Consider the following 17,832-nt stretch of genomic DNA (forward strand, 5'->3'; position numbering starts at 1 on the left):
ACAAAATGTCATGTCACAAAGTGTTGACTTGGCAAGTGTTTTTATTTAAACGTTGAATACTGTACAGGGTAAAATCACAAGGCATGAATTTTATATAAAAGGCAACGAACTGGACACTTAAGTAATCCACACACAATTTTAGAAATCAGCATCATTTGATGTGGATGATTTTCCTTCATTTTCTACAATTTTCAAGCATCGATCTGAAAACTCAACAAACAGAGGTTCCTGCATTGCAGCCTTCATAGCGTCGTCTTTGCTGTCTGCGCTGTCAACAGAGTGTAGCAACTGCCTCAGGTGGGGGTTGCAGAGGAGATCTCGCAGCTCTTGAGACTGACCTGTGGAGGAAATGAAAAACGATGAAAAAACAAATGGGACATTTTTTATATTCATTTGAGGTCATAAACAGTAGCAAAAGAAATAATATATGTTGATGCAATATTGCAGCTGCTGCCATGGAAAGCCATGTTCCAACTATTGACCTTATTATGCAAAGAAGACATTTTGATTATGTAAAAATTAGTTTGTAATAGAATATTCCATTCATATTCCATTCACAGTCTGATAATGATGTCAAACAGTTGATAACTGCCGTCTGATAATGTCTAAAATGCTGCAAAATGTCAGGATGTTCATGTGATTTGGACACGTCTACGAAATGTGGCTGAGAATAGAATACTACACGTCTTAATTTGATTAGTGATTATTCTGCTGTTTACACAGCAATGTCATACAGACTATTGTCTTAATCATGTTAATATCAGAACATTGCTGTCCACGAAAACATAGTGATGAACACTGAAAGGTTATGATTAGGTAATGTTAGATTGCTACCTAACACCTGGAGTCTCTGCAGAGGCACTTTGTCAATGATGTCCTCCTCATGCAGAAGATCATCAACCGTCCAAGGCTCTGCACACATGGTGAAGACAAAGGTGCTTTTCACATGGAAGAAGAGCTTAATCTCTTTACTGTGATTAAATATCTTAGATCTTTAACAAATACACTTTCACCTGTACAAAAATGTAAGTTCCAAAAGCCACCACTCACCACAGTAGTATGTTTATTTACAGCAATGGATCAAAATTCACATGCCTGACTATATGGTAAATGTCACTGAAATTTAAAACAATTAGATTTTGAACATTTAGAAATGCTAAGTTTCATTTTTAGGCTTTTCATTTTAATGTGGATATGACTTCACGCATGTTCCGTATTGTGTTCCTAATAGTTTTGCCCACACATATGTCAATAATTTGACAATTTGTGTCCTTGCTGATTGAAGTGGACATTGAACACTTCACAAAGAAACGGAATCAAAGGGATAATGAGATATTGCTCCATACCTGAGGTCACAGTGTCCCTCACTTCAGGATCAGTGGGTGTAGGCTGAGCAACAGGGAGGCAAGTGTCTATGGAGAAAATAAATCCGACTAATGATGTTAAATAAATCCTATGAGTGTGTCAACATCACCACAATAAAAGACCGGGGTCATTCCCTTTACCTTTGTGTAGCTTATAACAGCCAAGGGAGCAACTGCAGGAGGGAAAACAACGGGATTATTTTAGATATTAAAAACTAATCAATGAAAAGTGAGACGATGTTAAGTCAACAGAGGGCTGTGACGACATGAAATCGCGAAGTTGTTTGACCCTTCTGTGTTGCCGTAACATGCGCTATAGATGTCTGTTGTTTTCATGTGAAACCTTAAGACCATTGGTACAAACCATAGACTGTATATAAAGAGGTACAAACCCGGACAGTGAACAAGTGACGCTCACTCCTTCTCATGTGACACATCCACGTGTTTTAATTCTCTGGGAGCCACAATGCTACAACTAAAACAGAACTGTAACGATGGTTTGTATTCTTCAAGGGTTGCGTCGCGCACATTTACGTATCTCCTTACCAGAACATTCTTTTCATTTAAGTGACAGTTTTAACTCTTGATTACAAAGTGTAGAAAACTAAGCCGAACAGCCCGGAAGCTAACAGAAGATTCGCTAGCTAGCTTGCAGACAGGAAGCTAAAGTTACTTACTATCTTATTTTGCAGGCTGGACATCTGTATTTTGGTGTGTGCTCGCTGCACACGCTGCAGATCTGCATCCTGATAACTATAAAAGAAAACTAAATGTCGAAAGACTTGGTCAACTTGATATCGCTCACTTGACGTCAATACCCGCGAAGAACAGGAAATGAGTGACTTCGGTTCCGATAGGCTCGCCTCTATTTCAAAATAAAAGCTGGTAATTCACCGAGCTTGGCCTCATACAGGAAGTAGTCCTACAGTAATAAAATCCAGACACTGATTAGAGTTGTAGAGTCTCTGGTTCAACTGGAGCACAAGAAACTAATTTAGCCATCATTCAATTATTTAACTTTTTTGTGATTGTGTTTTTCCATATCCACCAGTTGCATGCAATTTTAATTCTTTGCTGCTTTCTTCATTATCCTGCTGTTGACATACTACCCATGTGCAGCCAGTTTTACAATCAATCAGAGTTAAAAACCTAAATATCTCATATGAGTATTCATGATCATACAAATTTAAAATGCTAGAAACACAAAAAATAGATCTTTCTAGGCTACATGTGATAAATATACTTCAGCATTTTCAAAGGAATATTTTTTCTGGGTCTGCATGCCACACCTAAAAAAGAGGGGTAGAAGAATCAATGCTGCATTATCACATCACTAATAATGCAAAACAGTGACATTTAACAGATTTACACCAGATGAATTAAATCAACTACTTATGATGTGTGAGCAACAGAAATAAAACAACTCAAGCTGGTTTAGATAACATCACTTTTATTCCAATTTTTTGATTTAAAATAAAGTACAATGACCTCTGAACCCACAGAAGCAACCATATCTATTCATATACATTTATCAAGCACACACACCACTGACCTATATAGCTCAAGACAAACTATTCTTGCACAGCTGTAACTTGTGTGTAGCAGGTCAAGTTACAGGGTGGAATGGAGGGCAGTCTCGTGACTGATTACTGGGATTGTCCTGTTGTCACAGAGCTCCATTCACTGGGACAGGACAGGCAGAGACACTCTGTCATGGTCAACATCAGAAATCCAACTTTAGTCCGGATCTGTGGGCGAATCAGAAATAAATGGTCATTACAAAGTACAAACAAAGTGCAGTTTAACGTTATTTCATCATCAATTCGTCTGCAGATCATTTGTATTAGTCTATGAAGTGAATGAACTGTGAAGGTAAAATTGTGAAATATGTCCATCACTGTTTCACAAGATGTATGTTGATCTGTTGCACTAATTACTTGTCTGTCCAACAGTCCAAAGTGTGTTCAATTTATAATACACAACAGGTGAAAGCAGGAAAGGGACATGTTGAGTTTTTTGGGGGGCATTTTTTATCAAAAAATGACAAATGTTGTTCATCTGTTGTTGTTTGTAATCAGAATACTCATTCTAAAAGACTGTATCTCATAAGCTTTCATAAGTTATGATGACAACGAATCAGATTATAAGGCCAATTTTAAGGCATCAAACATGGAATTATTTCTGCAGTTATTCAGGTATGCCAAACAAATGGAGCATAGCTATTGATTATATATACAAAAGGTGGCATAAAACCCTATTAGAAGGGAAATAGCAGATACAATTGACTGTCCTAGTAAATAGAGCAAAGCATAAAGGTGGTTGTTATTCACTCCACAGTAATGGGAGGTGCCTTGACTTGCTGGATCTCGTTTATGTAAACATCAGGTCGGGCATTTTCTATCTCAGAGGCCTGTGGTTGAATATACACAGGCACATTCCAAAACATATAAACAGCATATTCAGACCACAGAGGGACAGTATTACCTATAAACGTCGTAAAACAGGCCATCAAGACGAAGCACTCTTGGTTCTCCTGCGCTTCATCTCGCTGTTGTGAAATTTCTCCGCGATCTTCCTCTCGTGTCCTGCGGGGCAATGGCGGTTTGTGTTCAGCTCGATCTCCTTCTTGGACCTTCCTTTGCCACAGGCGTGGCACGAGTACTCCAGCAGGTTGTAATAGTCATACTGATCGTAATACGTCTCCTCGAAAGAGACGAATCTTTCCAAGTCTGTCGCCATTTGGAAGCGGAGTAGTTTCTCAGCGGAGAGTCTCAGAAAACTGTAAACAGATGATGTCACACCGTGTTTATATACACATAGTCACGTGACCGCGGCTGTGCCACAGACTGCGGAAGTGGGAGCATACACTTTCTGCTTGAATAAATAAGTGGATTTGTTATTGTGAAATTGACATTCATCACTTGTTCCATGCAATTTTACGTCTTTTCAGTATTCCTTGTGTTGTGAATATTAGCACTAGTGTTATTTGTATGTAATTTATGACAACATTCATTCCAAAACAATGTTTGAAATTAAGTTTTGCTGTAATGTTACTGAGGGTATGAGTACTCAAGACTTCTGAGCACTCATATAATGTAGTTTTAACTTGTGAGAGCTCATGGATGTGAACGTCAACATGTGATCCCACCTCAACATGCTCTTTACAGCAGTCACCCTCAGTACTGTGGTCAGACGACACCCATCTTTAAACTTAGCCTTAATTTAGCATGTAGCTAGTAATATATACTATCAATCCTGCATTGTTTTATCATTGTTTTTTAGCATGTTACATCAATTGAATGTTTCAATATTCATAAATGAGAACATTTCAATAATTATCTGTTATGTACAGTATATGTCTACTCATGTGGTTCCTATACTTTAGCAAACTTTGATTTCGAGTTATCGCTGACAGGCAGACAGACAGACAGACAGACAGACAGACAGACATACAGACATACAGGCAGGCAGGGAGGCAGGCAAGCAGGCAAGCAGACAGACAGACATACAGGCAAGCAGACAGACAGACAGACAGACTTAGATCCTTTCCATAACCACTGAACCAAATATCTAGTTTTACAATTAGTGACAAAGTCTCCAATTGGAAAAACTATCCCAAATGAACTGGTATTAACTCAGAAGTATGCTCCCAAATGGCCTATAAGACACACAGGCTTGCCCAGCTGTCCTTGTTAGGACTATGCATGGATGTCCATTCACTGTGGACAGACTTACCAAAACCTTTTCCATAACCTTAACCATGACCATTCCATGCATACCTCACTAGAATTTACATCTTACCACTAACCTTAAGGACCTCAGAAATGATGTTTTTTCTCATTGGGACCGGGCTTTGGTCCTCATGAGGCCTATTGGTCCTGACAAGGTCAGTGTTTATGCGTTAAAAGGTCCAAAAGAAGTAACAAAAACAGGTAATGTACTGAAGGTGCTATATGAATAAAGTTTCATTGATTGAAACAACACAATGTGAAGCAAATATCAATACGAAGAGTTCTATTTATACTGAACAGCCTCGGTCAGTGTAATAATATTACTGTATAAATTAGTTTTCATGTATTCATATACAAGAGGAACATTCATGTTTTATTTGGGGTAGGTGGAGTTCACTCATGTTCAGTTACGTACTGTATATAGAGTAAAACATGATGATTTATTCAGCTGTTAAACTGATATATGGAATAAAGAAAAAAGCAGACGAGGAAAAGTATAATAAAGCATAAAGAAGACCTGCTCAAGTGCAAGTACCCTATTTACTTAAAAAAGTACTTTAATACATTTACTCTACTACTACATCAATCTCATGCGCAATATCCCAGATTACTTACTCCTATTATATCATTATTATACTGTTACTGCACTGTCACACTTTAATATGTTTATCTTTTAGCTGTGTTTTTATAAAGGAAAAAAAAAACCCTGTATACACGCGCACGCGCACGCACAGGCAAACACACAGACACAGACACACACACACAGACAGATACACACACACACACGCACACTATAAACCTCTATGATTAGTTTGCATGTTGTACCGCTGGCAGTGTTTCCGCAGTGGGATCGAGTCCTCCCTGGTCCTCCGCTGCTCGGCGACCCGCCCCTCACGGTGTGGCGCGTCCTGACGCTTTTCCACGTCGCCGCTCCGTCTCACAGACGAGCTCGCTGCGTATGTATGCGTGTCTCCAGCTAGGCCAGAGAGTGATGGCGGCGCCCGTCCTGAGAGTGTCCACCCCTCGGTGGGAGAGAATAGCCCGGCTCCTCGTGTGTCTGCTGGGCATTCTGCTGTCTCTGTACGCCTTCCACGTCGAGAGGGAAAAGGCTCGGGACCCGGGCTACACGGCGATGTGCGACGTCAGCAGCTCCATCAGCTGCTCCAAAGTGTTCAGCTCAAGGTAATTTGAATTCAGCAAAGACCGCCGACACACAGTGGCGCTCAATGGGGCTGCCTGGCTGCTATTGTACAGTCTGGGGAAGGGCTCCGCGGTTTAAACTGTCAAATGCCCCCGGCTGACACTGGGGCTAGCAGCGCAGCTTCCCTGCTAGCATTCTGCGGGCGGAATGATAGTGTCTGAAACAAGTGAAGTGTTTCATTTGATAAGCACATCATTTGCTACCTAGTTAGCCCCACGAAGCTAACTTTAGCTAAGCGTTAGCTAACGAAACCCATGTCATACTTCCTAGCCAGTTAGCTGTCAGCAGAGAGCCCTCAGCATCGTTGAATTATAAATTAATGAATGGCTAATTGCTAATGTTTGCAGCACGTTGGGCTATGCTTGTGTATAAAAGGGTAATACTTCTGTTAAAACAACTTTATTACAAATGTTGACGATAGCTTGTCCGGACTAACGTTATCGTTGGTCTGTGTTGTTGCCGGGTGAAGCTTTTCATTCAAGTCTACTTGAAATCTGTATGATTTCTGAATGCCCGCTGTCTCAATGTTGATAGCATTGGCTATCTTAACTTTCTAACCTGCTAGCTAGTGTTCAGGGTAACTGTAGGGCTGCTGTCATTAGCTTTAATGCTATTGTCACTACCAGGGTTTAAATCTGAACTCTGGCTACCTCCAGGGACAGTGCACATACTGTAGCTGCTTCAGAGGTCAGGGGGAGCTGGAGCATTGTTGGCCACCTAAGAGTTAGATAACAAGTCACAGTTCCACAGATTTAGTCTTGCTTTGGTTTGTTCCCGATGGGTACAAAGTTGGTTCACTCATTAAGCAAACACCAATTTATTGGCTGAACCGTGGACATGCAACTATTGATGAATCAAGTGAATCCTCTTTCTCTCACAGAGTCAGAGTCTGTGCAGGCTTTGGAATCATAGCAACATACCTGGAATGCAACCTGTCTGTGACTTATTACATATTTGTTAAATGAGTGCGCAAATCCTCTGTCTGACAGTCAGGGACAGTCTCACCATTGTCACCAAAAACAAACTGTAAATCAGTTGTGAGTATGTTTTGTATTTAATGAACTGAAAGTCATAATTTCCTTTTAGATGAAGAATCCTAGCAGTTGAGTTGAAGGTTCAAGTGTGTAGAGTCAAGTTGCATGTTGCAGCTGAACACCCCTCACCTCACTCTCCCCTTCCGAACATGACAGAGAACCTGTTGCAGCCTTCAGTTGTCATAAAAACTCATAAGGTGTTTAGTTTGTCCAGTCTAGGCTACTGTAAAAAACATGGTGGTCTCTGTAGAGAGGACCTGCTCCTGATGTATATATAAAGTATTTAAATATAAAAGGCCCATTCTAGGGTAAAGAAAACAACAATTCAGACAATGTAGATGATCACTTACTAGTGAAAACATAACTAGGATTATTTTATATTCAATTTCTGCCAATAGATCCCTTTTCACCCAAATCTTACGCACTGGACCTTTAAGTCCAAACAGTCTTAGTTTCAGCAGTCAAATCTCTGTTACTACAGGGACGAGTTATGAATACCCTGTGTTTGATAATACGTCTTATTGTATTTGTGTACTTTAAATTACCTGGTTTGTGTATGTCTCCTCAAATGTTAATCAGTATAAGATAAAGCCTCCAAACACAAACCTGAATGCCTGCCCCAGTGAAATTTATGGAAAGTTTGAACAAGAATAATTGTTTCCCACAAAGTGTTAAATTAAATGACATTGCTAAACATATTGTACAATTAGACTATTACATGCATCTTTTAAATAATATTTAGACATTTCTCTGCACATATATTTTATAGAATATCATTAGAAGTCGACTGGTTGTTGTTGATTCTTAGTAAAGTTACAAAATTGGGCATTTTGTTGTGGTATATGAGAATAAATAAAACAATGGTTTCAGTCATTGAACCAACCTCTTACTTTCATTCCCCTGCTTTACAGCATTAAATGAATGATAAAAAACTTTTAACATCCATGCTGAATTAACTCCAGTGTTCACTAAAACACAAGATTAAAAAAAGAGCAAGTTTAATTAGCAAAAAACTGTATATAAGAAGATATACCCTAATATATGGTGTATTTGAAATTGTTTTACTATTCTTTGCTGGAACTCTGGAGCTTATTGGTCATTATTGTTTTTTAAAGTCATGGTTGCTGTGCAAGAAATGAAACTTAGTTTTTAGCACCTTAGAGGAGAGAGATCGCTTCAGACATGATTTTGTAGTCTGCCTGCTATTGTGAATTTCCTTGAAAGAAATCTATCAGCATATTAAAAAGTATGTTGAAATTTGTATTCATGTTGAAATTTGTATTCGTTTTTACTAGAGACAGAAATTAGAAGATTAGACCTCATGTTTTATGGACGTTTAAAGATATTGATGAACAGGTAGAGACGAGAGAGTGTTAACCAGGGGTTGTGTCACTGAAACACTCCAACACAGCTAAATAAAGTGCCTTCAAAGGGTCACTATGTTAGTTATGGTTACAGAGGTATTTCACTGTTACTGAAAAAAATTGGAAATATTCCTAGCAAATATTTCATCACTTCTATCACTGGAACTTATTTCCGTACAGTGTCTTTTTGTAAATCTTATTTCCATTAAGTGTGACTCATTGGGTTTTAATAGTACTCTACTCTCATCCATTCTTTTTAAATTACAGAAGTTTTCCTTTACATTCCCTGAACTTAAGCTTTAACTGTTTTCTTCTTTACCTTTTTTAGGTGGGGTCGAGGATTTGGACTCTTAGGCTCAATTTTTGGAAATGACAGTGCACTGAACCAACCCAACAGTGTCTATGGGATTGTCTTTTATGCCTTTCAGCTCCTACTAGGTAACATGCTATTCTTATTTAACTGTCTCTGGTGACAAATCTCTTGTACTGTTGCACTAGGATCTAATGCTCACTCAGTACTTTGCCTTCCACTGTCATGGCTTTATTTGACTAAACCTGACCCACATGACAGTGACATGGCTGTAAGTGGCTGTGTATACTTTGAAGCACACTCTGTTGAAATGCAAATAATAATTTGTGTGTTTTTTTTACTACTTAATTTCTCCTAAGACTGCATCCGTAACATATAAGTGAAGAACCAGTAAGATTAAGTAAGGTGATGGCAGTTGTGGCGGGGGGGGGGGGTCCTAATAATGATGTGTTTCTCTCAGTCAAAGACAGTGAAGAGTCACGATACATTTGTCTGCTTATGTTCTATTTCTCAAAAGGTTTCCCCACTCAGATCACATTCATAGGCACTTCTCATTGGTGTTAATGCTGACTCAGTCATGTGGTTTTGACATGTTCGCCTGCTGGGGGGGTCTGTAGACTTGACTGGCCACCTGGCGCTGGCAAGGAACAAGAGGTCCTTTAAGCCACAGTAGTTAGCACTCATTTGCCTAAAACAATAGAAGCCCAGTTAAGTCAAATGTCTACAGCGTGTCAAGATTTCCATATTAAAATCATGGCCACTCAGTTTCAGAACTTGGATTACTCTCACAGCATTGAATTTACCAGTATTTGTAAGTAGGCACAAGTCCAAGATCTGCATAACCAATGCTTTAAGTTCTGTTCAGTACCGTTGTACAGCCTGGGACTGATGTTGAAATGGATTGATCAAAATATCACATTCACGTGAACTTAATGCTATAGTTATGATCTTTCCCAAGAATGTACTGCTTCTAACAATAAAGTCCTCTTGGGTAATCCAGCAAATTAAATACCTTTTCAAATCAAATTAAATTTATGGAAATATAATAAAAATAAAAATATATGTCCATCAAGCAGTGATTTGCAACGTGATTAGACCCACAATGGTCTAATACACTCATAAATATCAATAGTTACAGTTACAGGTCTGACCTCAGTCCCCTCTCTTCTGTTAGCGTTCTCCAACATGGTAGAACAACATCAATTTTTTGCTTCCCTTATCTCTGTTGCTACTTTTGCACCTTTTTTCAGCACCAATCATTGCAGGTTGATGTAGAAGACACTACCAGTTTACAGTGCGGTAGGTGCGCAACACAGAGCTATACCTGTCGCTGACAGGCTTAATCAACTTTGTGTGAACTCAGGGCTCCTGGAGAGGGCTCGACTATAACAACCATTCATTTATATATAAAAAGTCCCACACTGCCCACTTTTGAGTAGTTATTTTCCACCACTGGACCCTGCTCCATTGTATGTCATGTAGGGCAGCAACTAAGGACGATTGGTCCATAAAATGTCAAGAAATGTTAAAAAATGTCGATCTGTGTTTCCTGAATGCCAAGATGGCCTCCTCAAATGTTTTTTTTTTTTTCCATAAACCAAACAAATGATCTTAACTGTCATTAAACCAGAAATTAGTCACTTTTTTCTTTTCACTAAAACTACTCAAAATAATTAACTCATTATCAAAATAGTTGGCGATTAATTCGGTTGTAGATCACAGATCAATTGAGCGATTGATTGTTGCAGCCCTAATGTCAGGATTTTTATTTCTATCATTAATAATCAATAACATTGATAATATGTAAAACAGTGATTAAATTGAACACTCCTGTATTGAATCAAGCACACCCAATAATGTACATCTGCAGGTAGGTAAATGAAATAATTCCAGCAAGAGAGAATCCTCATCTGTGCTGCTATCACAAGCACAAACACATAGGAGACTCAGCCTTAGAACTATGACTGTACCTCATGTGACAACAGAATAGTCTGACCAGTCTATTCAGTGTTTGAGCTAAATGTCATCACGAGGAGGCTCATCATATAAATAGAGAACTGTGAGGGTGAAAGCATTGTGACAAGAGCAGACTCATCAGGTTGCATGTGTGATGAAAGGTTGTGTTTTTTTTCCCTCACGGTTACTTGCCTAAGCCTTAGTCTGTGTTTCTTGCCATAGGAATGACTGTCAGTGCAATGGCCGCCCTTATTCTCATGACGACATCCATTTTGTCGGTGGTGGGTTCGCTCTACCTGGGCTACATCCTCTACTTTGTCCTAAAGGACTTCTGCATCATCTGCATCACCACATATGCGCTGAACTTCATTCTCTTTATTCTCAACTACAAGCGACTGGTTTACTTGAACGAGGCCTGGAAGCAGCAGCTCCAGGCAAAGCAGGACTAAGCTGTCAAGAACGGCAAGAAAAATACAAACAAACAAACAACAACAAAAAAAGAAAAGACCTCTGAACATTTGACTTGCCACCAGGAGACCTTGCTTCCAAACAATGTTTATTCTGCTGTCTGTTCAAAAAAATGAAGAAATTTAACTTAAATGTTGGGGCCTGACATCTCAGTGTTGATTGCAAACATGGAAGGATGTGTAAGTGAAAAGATGATTTTTCTTTTATTGTCTTTTACCTTTGTTTAACATTGTACTCACTTAAAGAGGGGGCTGGTTGTGTGTGTGTGTGTGAGAGAGTATGCACCTGTGTGTGGGGAAACACAACAACAGGATGAGGCAGAGGGCCACAATACAGACTGATGGAGGACGGCTCTCGTTTGAACAAAAAGGATCGCAGAATGGAAGAAAAAAACGGGACATTAAACGGGGTTTACTTGAAATGGTTAAAAAGGTCCTATTACTGCACAGCAGATCTGCACTAAAACTTGGAGCCAGTAATGGGTCCCTGAATTAGAAAAACACTCATTAAGGTTATCGTAGTTTGCAGATAAGTTTCTATGGCAGGGTGGGCGGACAAAACGAGTCACATTTATACAGAATGGTTTTTTTGTTTTTGTTTTCATGTTTACACTTTGTAGAACATTTCTTTGTGAAGAGGACCACTAAAAATAAACACAGGACAATGTGAGATATTGTGTGTAGATCAGATTGTTTGTTTTGCAATTCTGTAAATAGCTGCTGAGCAATATTCAAGGCTAGTCAAGGCTAGATTGTGATTTAGTGTTGACACAAACTTTTAACAAAAGAAAAAAAAGATCAGACCAACAAAACAGTAGAAAACCGATCAGTAAATGTGGAATAAAAAGTGGTGGAGGTCACAGTTAGGGTGGATGAGTCTGAAGATGTGCGTGGTACATCTTCTGTCCCATCATCCTGGTCAGGCATGCAGTTCAGAGTCGTGTGGATTTCTTACTGTTTCATCTGAAGCCACCGACACAAGTCTTTTAAAACAGCACTATAGGTTAATTTCACCAAGTTAGCATACAAGGCATCCTCACTTTTTGATTTCGGTTTTGTTATTGTGTGAAAAGCATTCCTGACCACCACGCATGTGGGATCCATAAAGACTTATGTGCCTAAAGGAATGTTAAGCTGAATTACCTTGTTTGTTGGTTTTTTTTTGGGGGGGGGGGGGGGGTAACACCAATTTTACTCGTCACAGGTCCAAGGATTTTTTTTTTTCTGATCACATCTCATTTTTAAATTAAGATACCAGTCAAGTGTTTCTCTTTCCCTGATAGTCTCATTAGGTAGCAAAGGCTGCTACACTGTGATTGTCTGCTCAAGAGTAGAGTGGCCTGATGGCAAAAGCATCTCAAGCTTTTCTGTTGCTTCACTGTCCTGGCTTTCGTTCACTAGTCCAGGCCTGTATACATTTGATGTCAATTGAACAGTAGCTGTGATCTTGCCAAGCTGAGTTACAGTTCATTTACAGGACGTGAAATTATTTGCTGACGTAAACGGCAGAAGAATGACAACGTGGAGGATCATGTAACAAAACAAGTTAAGCCATATGTAGTTTGTGGGGTATTTCCTCTAGTGGGACAAACATTCAGGGTGCTGATGGTTTTCTGTCACACTGATGCTTCTCATTTAGTGGTTGATGTAACAGAGGAAGGTTTGTACAGAGATGGATCAGTGTTGTGGTGGCTCTGCTGGAAGTAGTGTCACTTCAGTGACAGAGTAGGATCATAGTCTCTTTTCCATAAAAAAATCCACTGGTTCAAGTGTCATACTTGTCAGATGCATGGTACAGTATCTCCTGGCTTTGAGTACACAGTGGCCATCGGACAATCTTAAACACACTGTCAAAGATCTATAACAGTCATAGTAATAACTGTAATAATGTGATTCATCTGTGGTGTTAAACCAGCTTGTTGATAGTTCCCATCACTGCTCATCTCCATCTTACCCCTTCATGTTTTAATGGAAGTTTTATGGATTGTAGGTTGTTAACGTGTTGATGATAGCAACAGTCAGGAAAGTAATTTCAGTGACGTGCTTCCTGTGTTAACATATGAAGTCATCAGTTGTAAATGAAAACGGACATTGAGGTGATAGTTTTTTGTTTCCTCAGATGTTGTTAAAGTGAAACTGTCTGTTTTTGCATGTTGTGGCACATTTACGATCCATCAGATGTACGGTGTCTGACATCACTGTTATAGTTTTTCCAAAGCATAATGTGTTCTATGTTTTGAAACAGTGTTTCTTATATTTCAGGCAGGCAGCGGTTTCCAATCGTTTCACAGTGGTATGATGTTAACTTTACAAGACCTGACACTTAAAGGTTCAGTGTGTAAAATGTAGTGACAGCTAGTGGTAAAGTTGCATGTTGCAGCTGAATACCCCTCACCTCACCCTCTCCTTCCAAACATGAAAGAGAACCTGTGGTAGCCTTCAGTTGTCATAAAAACTCAGAAGGTTTTGGTTTGTATAGTTTGGACTATTGTAAAATAACATGGAGGCCTGCATAGGGAGGACCTGCTCCTCATGTAAAGTATTTAAATATAAAGGGTCCCTCCTAGGGTAGAGGAAAAAAACAATCCGTACAATTGAGATATTTACACACTTGTGAAAACATCACTAGGATTACCAATATTAAATTTCTGCCAGTAGATTCTTTTTCCCTCAGTCTTACACACTGGACCTTTAACTCCTTTAGTCCTTCATAGTGAAGATTATTAGTACAGTTTTTCAGGTCAGTATCTCTATTCCAGCTCAGTTCTTACTCTGAACCTGAGATTATTTTTTCCATTTTCAAGCTTGTAGTCATTTCAGGATATTTGATATTTTTTCCACAGCTTCTTTTTTGAGCCACAACAGGTTTTAAACAGCATATTTGCACTGGTGCTCCCCAAGACCTGTTAGTGGACTTGATGTGTAAAATCAGTAGCTTTCCCAATTTTAATAGCACCAGTGTGTAGGATTAATAGATATATATATTAGCAGAAATGCAATATAATCTGAAAAAAAAAAGGATAATGACCTGAATGTAATAATTGTTTTTGTTATCTTAAAAGGACTGTTTTCTTTTTTGCACAACCTGTCATATTTCTACAGTAGCTTTAGATAGGTTCTTGTGTTTTTATGTTGCTTGAAAACCACTGTAGGCTCCTCTACGTGTTTGGAAATGGTGGATTTGGGGTGTGTTCAGTTGGCTGCTATCTGCAACTTCACCACTAGAAGAATCAAAATTTACACACTGGTCCTTTAAACAAATTTCCTGTTTTCTTTACATCTTTAATGCCACACAGAAGTGAATGTGAACCACTGGCTGCATGGAGGATAAACTCATCTAAACACTATGATTCACCTTGGAAACTGGTTGCCAGTTATGCTACGTTGACATGATTTGTAGCAAAGTTGCCATCATTTCTCAAAGTCATCTTTTAAGAGCTTCCTTACAGTATTACCTGGGCAGGCTCACATCTGGTTCTCATTCATTTAAGTCAGAATGAGACATACAATCGCATCACTGTTTTGTCTTTGTCCTTTTCCTGAGGAAGCATGTGCAACAATGAGCATTCACTTACAAAAGTGAGAAGTTTTTCTGTATGTGGACAAGTCGATCTGACATTACTTGCTGGTTTTTTGGCAACATCTATGGACCCTGTGAGCGTTGACCATAGACAAGCGAGAATTAGCCTATCATTACGTTAATGGTTCCAGTCATATGCAAACCTATTACACTAAGTTATGTGCGGTTACTTTAAAGATGGAATTTGGATGTTAAATGTTTGAAATATTTTGCTGGTAAAAGGACCACAATGTTGTGTGATGATATGTCAAAAATAGGTCGAAATGGTTGATACTGCATTTCCATGAATATTCGCTTAGGCCCTGAGGTATAACTGCCATGTTAGTTGCATCACCAATGCCAATAAAAGTGCCTTCTGTATGATCACTAGGCCTTGAGCCAAAGACAAGTAACAGTAACAGCCTTGTAAAATGAAGAATGATAACTTAAGATGTAATTGGATAAATTGGTCAATTCCCAAAGATTTAATATTCAGCGTCAGTGCAAAAATCCTTTCAGAAATTGCCGGACAAAATGTTCTGTCAAATCAATGGCCGTTCCATTTCCCCCTACCTGAACTCCACTGTATTATTATCATCTTTATTTTCTCTAGCTAGGACATGTTTGTTAGCTATGAACACACACTGTTGAACTACATGATTGTAATGTTCCTTTTCATCATTAATTATGCCCTTTAGCTGTATAGACTGTTAACATTCTGGGTTATTTTAGTTTTAAAAGTTGAGGGGTTGGAGGGCTATAGGAATCCATGTGTCAGCATAAAATGTTTATTAAATTTCTTTGAGGAGGAAAACTTGCCGGGTTTGCTTCTGTATTGCCAAATATGTTTTAAAATGCTGTATTTTCTTACATGGAAAAGTGTTACATGAATGGTAGGAGGATGCGAGGAAAATAATCTGTTCACATCCATATTCTCTTAAGGGAAAACTGTGGAAAAGGTTGACATGAGTACATTTTTAATTGTTTCATTGTCATGTGGAAATGATCTACCATTAAAACATTCCCTCTGAAACTATCTGTTGCTTTTAGTTATTTGAATGAAAGTAATTAGTCAACACAGTGTGGTTTCATTGGGATTACTGCTGAATTTAATCATCACATTAAAAGATGAGTCAACAGTTTTTCTTAAAAACAATAGTCAAGGGTTTCGGGCTTCACTTAAAATTTGACACTGCAGGGAAAAAAACGTCAGACAGTTTTAGCTATGAATTCTGAACTATGTCAAAACTAACAGAGCTCCTCATAATAAACAAATTAAAAACCTTTATTTAAAAACAAAAACCTTATACAACAACAACAACTACTACTAATAATAATGACTCCCCCGATAACTACCAGCCCATTTCCAACCTGCCCTTCCTGTCAAAAGTACTGGAGAGAATCATTGTTCCATCAGCATTCTCATCGACCTCAGTTCAGCTTTTGACGCCGTTAACCATTCCACACTCATCACATGCCTCAAAACCACACTCGGCATTACTGGCACTGCCCTCACCTGGTTCCAACTCTACCTCTCCGACAGACAGCAATTCATCTCAATAAACAACCACAAATCCATCACAGTTCCTGGCACCCATGGTGTCACCCATGGTGTCCCCCAGGGTTCAGTGCGTGGTCCCCTTCACTTCATCATCTACATGCTACCACTTGGACAGATCCTCCGCTGCCATGGCCTCTGGTTCCACTCTTATGCTGACGACACTCAGGTCTATCTCTCCTCCAAGACCATCACTGCTGCCACTCTCTCCACCCTCACCACTTGCCTAATGGACATTAAAACATGGATGCAAAGAAACTTTCTAAAACTCAACTGCAATAAATCAGAAATTTTAATCATTGGCCCAGACTCCCTTACACGCCCCACTTTGGAATTCAAACTCAATATTGATGGCTCCATCTTCACCCCCTCCACCCAAATCCATCATCCTCGACCCCAACCTCTCATTCCTGCCCCATGGCAACCATATCACCAAAACAGCCTTCTTCCACCTTTGTAACATCACCCCCGAACCTTCCTTTCACCTACTGCTGCAGAAACACTCATTTACGCATTTGTAACATCCAGACTCAACTACTGCAACAGTTCACTTTTTGGTGCCACAGACAAAGTCCTTCACAAACTCCAGTATTTCCTTACCTGATGAACTGATCACATCACCCCAGTCCGCCATGACCTCCACTGGCTCCCAGTAAAATAGAGGATACATTTCAAAATTCTACTCACGACTACAAGACCCTCAACAACCTGGCTCCCCCTACCTCTCTGACCTCCTCCACCAGCACACCCCCACCCGACACCTCAGATCTGCTGATGCCAACCTCCTTCAGGTCCCTAGAACCAAGCGCTGAACCTGGGGTGACAGGGTGTTTACATTAGCCGCCCCCTCTCTGTGGAACTCATTACCACCTCACATCATAAATGCCCCTACACTGCTATCATTTAAAAAGGCCCTCAAAACCAACCTCTTCAGACTTTCCTTCCCCAGCTAAACCATAACCATAACAATCAATTCAAGTTTCAGAACATGAGGAATAAAAGGGAGTTCATGAAAACAGAAACAAATTTTGTTTAATGTAGTTCTCCACCTGTTCACCCTGGAATTAAAAAGTCCTGTTCCCAGAGCTTCAACAGTCTGAAGCTACATAAATATCAACCACATTTACTTTTTACCACTTTTTAAAGCTAAATTCACTCTGTGTTTCTGTCCCTCAGTTCAACATAGATACACTATAACACTAAAAAAGATTAAATAAAATGCCATTAAACACCAATCTTGTATAAAGCATGCTGTATCCCTCAAACAGCTAAAATAAGCATGTGTCCA

General features: G+C 39.3%; 3 protein-coding genes across 3 annotated transcripts; 1 reads left to right on the forward strand and 2 right to left on the reverse strand.

Moving 5' to 3' along the window:
* Nucleotides 1-23: 23 nt before the first annotated feature.
* znhit3 (zinc finger, HIT-type containing 3) lies at nt 24-2,231 on the reverse strand. The gene is made up of 5 exons (XM_020085923.2): nt 2,042-2,231; nt 1,506-1,537; nt 1,347-1,412; nt 835-912; nt 24-338 (listed from the first exon to the last, which is right to left on the reverse strand). The coding sequence occupies exons 1-5, from the start codon at nt 2,107-2,109 to the stop codon at nt 139-141; spliced, it is 444 nt and encodes a 147-aa protein (XP_019941482.2). The 5' UTR covers nt 2,110-2,231; the 3' UTR covers nt 24-138.
* A 566-nt stretch (nt 2,232-2,797) lies between these two features.
* Nucleotides 2,798-6,054, reverse strand: LOC138404871 (nuclear protein 2-like). Its single transcript, XM_069510239.1, has 3 exons — nt 5,921-6,054; nt 3,849-4,143; nt 2,798-3,112 (listed from the first exon to the last, which is right to left on the reverse strand). Exon 2 carries the CDS (start codon nt 4,101-4,103, stop codon nt 3,873-3,875), a length of 231 nt encoding a protein of 76 aa, XP_069366340.1. The 5' UTR covers nt 4,104-4,143; nt 5,921-6,054; the 3' UTR covers nt 2,798-3,112; nt 3,849-3,872.
* vkorc1l1 (vitamin K epoxide reductase complex, subunit 1-like 1) lies at nt 6,054-16,022 on the forward strand. Its single transcript, XM_020085834.2, has 3 exons — nt 6,054-6,277; nt 9,023-9,132; nt 11,183-16,022. Exons 1-3 carry the CDS (start codon nt 6,054-6,056, stop codon nt 11,407-11,409), a joined length of 561 nt encoding a protein of 186 aa, XP_019941393.1. The 3' UTR covers nt 11,410-16,022.
* Nucleotides 16,023-17,832: the final 1,810 nt, after the last annotated feature.

The sequence above is a fragment of the Paralichthys olivaceus genome, chromosome 15, assembly GCF_024713975.1.
Source record: "Paralichthys olivaceus isolate ysfri-2021 chromosome 15, ASM2471397v2, whole genome shotgun sequence".
NCBI lineage: Eukaryota > Metazoa > Chordata > Actinopteri > Pleuronectiformes > Paralichthyidae > Paralichthys > Paralichthys olivaceus.

Bases quoted from the DNA above. Each gene is read 5' to 3' on its own strand.
- znhit3 (XM_020085923.2), bottom strand. From the start codon at position 2,109: ATGCAGATCTGCAGCGTGTGCAGCGAGCACACACCAAAATACAGATGT. The intron at 1,413-1,505 runs GTAAAGGGAATG...TTTTCTCCATAG, and splicing joins CTGTTATAAGCTACACAAAG to ACACTTGCCTCCCTGTTGCT. The intron at 339-834 runs GTAGCAATCTAA...TTTCCTCCACAG, and splicing joins GCAGAGACTCCAGGTGTTAG to GTCAGTCTCAAGAGCTGCGA.
- LOC138404871 (XM_069510239.1), bottom strand. From the start codon at position 4,103: ATGGCGACAGACTTGGAAAGATTCGTCTCTTTCGAGGAGACGTATTAC.
- vkorc1l1 (XM_020085834.2), top strand. From the start codon at position 6,054: ATGTATGCGTGTCTCCAGCTAGGCCAGAGAGTGATGGCGGCGCCCGTC. The intron at 6,278-9,022 runs GTAATTTGAATT...TACCTTTTTTAG, and splicing joins TCCAAAGTGTTCAGCTCAAG to GTGGGGTCGAGGATTTGGAC. The intron at 9,133-11,182 runs GTAACATGCTAT...TTCTTGCCATAG, and splicing joins TGCCTTTCAGCTCCTACTAG to GAATGACTGTCAGTGCAATG.